Source organism: Oncorhynchus nerka, linkage group LG16 (assembly GCF_034236695.1).
Source record: "Oncorhynchus nerka isolate Pitt River linkage group LG16, Oner_Uvic_2.0, whole genome shotgun sequence".
Classification (NCBI taxonomy): domain Eukaryota; kingdom Metazoa; phylum Chordata; class Actinopteri; order Salmoniformes; family Salmonidae; genus Oncorhynchus; species Oncorhynchus nerka.
Genome location: NC_088411.1, coordinates 21,533,221 through 21,539,341, shown reverse-complemented (window position 1 = coordinate 21,539,341; position 6,121 = coordinate 21,533,221). Strand labels below are relative to the sequence as shown.

The 6,121-nt window shown below is 40.6% G+C and overlaps 2 protein-coding genes across 2 annotated transcripts; both read right to left on the bottom strand.

Annotated features, from left to right (window-relative positions):
• Positions 1-284: 284 nt before the first annotated feature.
• LOC115144228 (parvalbumin-2-like) lies at positions 285-2,950 on the bottom strand. The gene is made up of 5 exons (XM_029685095.1): positions 2,848-2,950; positions 1,897-1,967; positions 1,632-1,764; positions 774-883; positions 285-553 (listed from the first exon to the last, which is right to left on the bottom strand). The coding sequence occupies exons 2-5, from the start codon at positions 1,955-1,957 to the stop codon at positions 528-530; spliced, it is 330 nt and encodes a 109-aa protein (XP_029540955.1). The 5' UTR covers positions 1,958-1,967; positions 2,848-2,950; the 3' UTR covers positions 285-527.
• A 956-nt stretch (positions 2,951-3,906) lies between these two features.
• Positions 3,907-5,635, bottom strand: LOC115144599 (parvalbumin, thymic-like). Its single transcript, XM_029685641.2, has 4 exons — positions 5,375-5,635; positions 5,000-5,132; positions 4,564-4,673; positions 3,907-4,148 (listed from the first exon to the last, which is right to left on the bottom strand). The coding sequence occupies exons 1-4, from the start codon at positions 5,433-5,435 to the stop codon at positions 4,120-4,122; spliced, it is 333 nt and encodes a 110-aa protein (XP_029541501.1). The 5' UTR covers positions 5,436-5,635; the 3' UTR covers positions 3,907-4,119.
• Positions 5,636-6,121: the final 486 nt, after the last annotated feature.

Here is a 6,121-nt window from a genome sequence, read left to right as displayed (position 1 = left end):
ATATATGTCTCCTAGATGCAGTGCCAGTAGGTGGATCCTGTTTTAACTTTATGTGAACCTATATGTTCACATGATGTACCGCAGAGGTCACTATATACAGTTACTTCTCAGTACCCTGTGGAGGAATGCTGATGGGAATCCCGGTGTAGCTAGTGTGTGCTGCATCAGTCCTGTATACTCCAATATTCTAAATAAGCCTAACATTTTATTCCTTCTTAAGTGCTTCGAAGGACTTGCTCAACTGTGACACTCAATGTCAGATGAAAAACCATTAGAAACAAAAGTCGTTGTTAATCCAAATGAATATTTATTTCAATTTTCTAAAAGTGCAAAAGGTCTGGTGGTAAACTTCTGCACACCGGCTGACGTAGTTAAAAAACATAACAGTCAACACGCTTTGGGAGTGTGGGGTGACATTCATAAATAAAATGAATATAAAAAAGATGCAGTATTTGACAGGCAGCAAGCCAGGACAACCTCAGCAGCAGACTTGTGGTTCTATGAAAACCGAGCCAATAATAGATGACTTATACCTTCACCAAGGTGGTGAACTCTGTGGGAACAAGGAAGAAACAACAACAGTTATTGCAAGACAGGTCATGATGAGAACTTGGGAAAAAATGATCCTCATAAAATCCTAATTTCCTTCATGTCATTTAAAGGTAGTAACACGTTACTACAAATGGTTTGTTGTTACAGTTACTTGACCAACTGGATAGGGTCAAGTACATAGTTGCTTGTTTGATAGAAATGTGTAAAAGTGATTTGATTACCATCAACTCCAATCATGCCATCACCATCAGCATCTCCTGCTGCAAGGAAGACCTTGGTCTCTTTATCTGTCAGAGCTCTGGCACCAGCAGAGAAGGTCTGGAGAAACAGCCTGGAGAGAGAGGAGCACCTTAGAGACCGCTGCCCTATGTACATAGTCATCAATCACTGGTTACTTTAATCATGTTTACATACTGTTTTACCCACTTTATATGTATACACTGTATTGTAGTCATGGATCATCCTATATAACTACTGCTGAACACACCTTTTATATTCATATATTGTCCATACTGTTTATACACCATCATATATATATATATATTCCAGTCTCTGACATTGCTCATTCCCATATTTCTTCATTTCTTTATTTTTGTTCTTTTTTGTGTGTATTGTTGTGTATTGTTAGGTATATCGCACTGTTGGAGCTAGAAACAAGCATTTCACTGCAGCTGAGGTAACATCTGCAAAATATGTGCACGCACCCAATGAAATGTGATTTGATTTGAAGGGTGTGTTTAAGTATCCCTATGCGATCAAATTGAAATGAGACTTGGTGAGTGGAGATCAAGGAATAGTGAAGATATGCACTGGCATTCATTTCAGTTTCATGGGTGGTGTTGCGTTGTAATGTACAGTAAGTTAGCTTTTGGCAAATTAATCAACAGAATGAGTTGCCTTATACTGTAGAGTAAGTTAGCTTTTGACAACTGAGTCAACTGGGCTGCCTTAATCGACATCCACGTCTTCAGCGCCCGGGGAACAGTGGGTTAACTGCCTTCCTCAGGAATAAGTTGCCTTGTATAATACAGTAAGTTAGCTTTTGACAACGGAATCAACTGGATCAGTGTGAGACTTACTTGAGCTCATCCTCCTCAATGAAGCCACTCTTGTCCTGGTCAACAAAGTAGAATGCTTTCTTCAAATCCTCAGTAGACTTGCCAGCCAGGCCAACCTTGGCGAAGAACTCCTTGTGGTTGAAGGAGTCAGCAGCTGTGAGGGATAAACACAGTGGTAATTTCAACATCACTGTCTGGCCTGCTCATGGATGATTCAACATGGTCAATACGGGCCCTTTCACTTTAACTGACATTGATTGTCATAAATCAATTAAGTATAGCACACCTGCGCAATGCTGGAGGGCAGCAGCGATATCCTCGTCCTTAAGCATTCCCTTGAAAGCCATTTTTTTTATTCTGAGAAGTGGGGAGAGAGAAAGCAAGAGAAGAGAAAAAGAGAGAGAGAGACATTTTCAAAGTCATGAACATGAATATTCAACAGAAAATACTTGGGCCCACTAACCTTTTGACTCTGATAACCACATCTTTTGTCAATAAAACTGACTCAGGCATATATATATTTATGTAGATTGACCTTTTCCCAAATGTTCTTTCATTAATTTACTAATTGTTTAATGAATGAATGGATTTAAATGGATAATAAATAGCATTAGTACTGTGTTATCTGTAGCCTACAGGTTTACATTCCAAACGTAGCTCATCTGTGCTCAAAGGCAGAGTGCATCAACGCAAGAAACTACTGTAGGCCAAAGCCCATACAGTGGTATGCTGTGACCCATGTCCTTTAGGTCTGCTAGACCTGTTTATCAGATCGTCTCTTTCATCTATTTCTACCAGCTCTGGAGTCTGTTTCTATTCTGTCTCTCAACCATTCACACAGAAAGATTCACATAGGACCTTCACTGTCATGAAGGTCCATGGCAATTTAGATGGAGAAGAAGCATTGGTAAAGAAAGAAACATTGAGTAAGACATGTCTGCCAGTGACAGTAAGTATCATTCAGAGTGGTCCCTCGAACTGACATTCCTCGTGCGCCAAAACCACGGCATAAGTCCTCCATCTCCATCTCTCAGGTAAGCGCTTTAAGTCCAATTTGTTTTGCTTTATTTAAACTCCAATTCCAAACGCACTCCAGATAGAAACGTTTCCCTCTTCATTTTTATTGAATGTATTCCGTGGAGGCAGTAAAGAAAAAATCTTTGCATGTTGCTGATGCTGAAAACCATTGGTGGTCTGTAGCCTAAATTAGAGCATCAGTCCGGTTGAGGGAACTCACCTTTGGAGGATTAGTGGATTAGTGGCGAGGAGGCTGCTGTATCTCAGTGTAGGGCTGGATGAAGCAATACTCCCCTAGCTCCCACATTATATACCCTCGCCCTTCAAGGTGTAACGCACACCGTATGCTTAGGGTTCCTTTTGGAAAATGTGTCTAGTAGTCAAATTGTACTATTTTTATCCTTTCAACTAGGGATATGCATGCAGTCCTGGGGTGAAATGCAAGAGGGGCATTTTGGACTTGGAGCTGATCTTCTCATTCGGCTGTATGTTGGAGATAAAATGCCTGCAATGCGTTTTTTTTATATGACCCATTATCTGCAATCAGGGCAATGTGGCACTTGGTGACCTCAGTGTGTTTCTGAAAATGTATAGAGCAAGTGTGAGATGATAGACAGACATGAACAATTTAGTATCCATCAAATCAGATCATTTTGTTTTGTATGATTTATATAAAAATCTAACTGTTTAACTATCTGTACAATATAGTTTTAACCATAAAAAAAATGTATAAGCTTAATGTAAATTTATATATTCATATGATGTAAGTCTAGATTCTCTATTTCATTATTATTTGACATAGATTCATCATTCTTATGCTGGAAGATATTGTGCTTGTCATATTTGTAAACAATAAAATCACCTCCATACTAGCAGAGTCTCATTTTAAACATGTTAAAAGTTGTTGTTGTTGATAGAAACATATAGACATGATCTTCTTGACAGTTAAAAGGTTCCCAAGTTATCAGTTTATAGCAAGAAACCTAATCCCTCGTCTGCCTTCCATATATACTGTATATGAATAATCATGAGAAGAAAATGACTTCGTTTGGATGATGTACTGCAGTTGGATACACATGAGAGGAATATAGACTTGTGTTGACTTGACTCTTTACCCTGGGCCACATGCTCATATTCATGCAAGGAGCAGCCTGTCAAGGACATGACTAGGATACATCACATACTGTCATGTGAAACAGGTGCTACAATATTTATGGTCAAAGCCATATATACTGTATTTATAAACTTTACATCAGAGAAAGACAGCTGCAGGCGAGGCAAGTGTTAAGCCAAAGACTGTTTATTTGTATTGGTTTACAATATCATATTTTCCTTAGTCAAAACTAGCATACAGCATATTGCACTACTTGTACTGACAGACAGAGGCTGGACCAATCCAAGAAGGCACTGAGCAGATTCACACAGACCATGTACTGCTTGTCTTCAAACTACAAGATTGTCAAAAATAAACATCTTCTTTATCTTCCTCTCTTTATGAAGACATGACAAGGTTGGAGAACTCTGAAAGAGAGACACAAACTGTTCTCAATGCGTTCATTCTTAATGTTCAATATGCATAATATACAGATTTAATTATCCTCTAACTACATTTCCAAACTGGGTTTCTCATCCAGTGATCCTTAAACTGCCATTAGAATCATAAATGCCAACAGCCGACCCTGGCTACCGCAGGTTAGGTGTTTTTCGTCATGATTCTTGTTCTGTAGAGTGGTCAATAGCTGGCACAGTTATAAAATCTGATTTTTAACCAAGCCCTCAACTTAACCATAACCTTAACCACACTGATAACCCTAATACAATATAGCCAATTTTGACTTTTCAGCTGGCCTATCTAAGGCAAAATGTCTCAGTTCTGCCTCCAGGACAAGACTCATGACAATAAACAACAACCTGCCCGATGGCCTAGTAACCCTACCGTCCCAGCCTATCTTTCCGTCCCCGTCCTTGTCCCCAGCTAGGAGAAAGGCTCTGGTCTCAGCCGCTGTCAGGGGACGAGCCCCCTTGGAGAAGTTCTGGAGGAAAAGCCTAACACACATGCACACACACGCACACACACACGCACACGTACACACACACACACACACACACGCACACGCACACGCACACGCACACACACACAAACGAAACACAAAACACAAAAAGTAGCATTACATATGGTACACTGTACAGTAGAAGATTTGTGTGTTTGGTTGTATCCATCTAACTCTAAAGGATCTTAAGTCCTTGTATTAGGCAACTTTTTTTGAGAAACAAAATAAAATAAAAATATTTGTATCTGCCTAGTATCTGCTGCTATTTTGATCATGGGATCAAGTTCCCTAGAAGACGTGTGTGTTATATTGAGACTCAACTGTAGCTCGTCCTGTTCGATGTAGCCACTCTTGTCCTGGTCCAGGATCATGAAGATCTTCTCAATCTCAGGGGGAGACTTCTTGGACAAGCCCACCATCGCAAAAAACTTCTTGGGGCTGAAGGAGTCGTTTGCTAAAAGCAGAATGGACAGTGCATAACGACAAAGGACCAAACAACCCGTTGATGATTGAAATGAATAGCTCATTACTTGCATTTCCAGTTTCTTTACGTAAACACATTTGTGAAGCCACAATCGTATAGAGAAAAATAAACGGCATTTATGAGTCCCTATGGGCAATCCAACATACCTACTGTAACATTCCCCATACCATTAAATTACAGTAGAGGTCAAAAGTGCAAACATACATTCATACCTCTGCAAGCATTGATCGCTGAAGTAATATCTGACGCAGCAAGGAAGTCTGTGAGAGCCATACTGAAACTGTAGCGAGATCGCGATGAAACGTAGCAGCTTGTGGTTCTATCCTAACTGATGGTGAGGTAGAAAGCTACTGGTAAGAGCGATCTTATGATGCCATGGTGTCAGAAACCACCAGCGTTTCCCTGCCAAACACAGCTGTCTTTTGGGCCCACTTGACTTTCAACGGGCGTGGATGTCACGGCGTCACTATGACAAAGCTTTTGTTTTCGCACTTAATTAAGAGACAAACTGAAAGTGGCCCTTCTGGTGAACAGAAAGCCATTCTTACTAGCTTTCCCCCATATAGTGGAAACAGTGCAGATTGAACCCTTTAAGCCTGAATATGAGATGTGTTTGAAACAGCCAGTGACAGTGATGCATGATCAGAAGTGTTGATCTGTCTTTGTATTCATGAGATTTAGTCATTTTCCTTTCGGACATGCTGGGAAAAGGCTTCAGGAACAGATAAGAGGACAAGAAAACATAAGACATGCTATATTTGGTTGGCCAGATATCGCCTGGCTTGCCTGCTCTTCTCTCTCCCTCTCCTCCCGTCTTCCTCCACTCCCATTGCTCATCTCCCTCCTCTCTGCCCTCTCCCTTCTCTACGTTTCTGGTTGCTTCCTCCCTGTGTTACAGAGCTGTCTCTCTGGCACAGGATCCCCCAGGCTTAGCTATAAACATCCTGTTATTCGGAGGC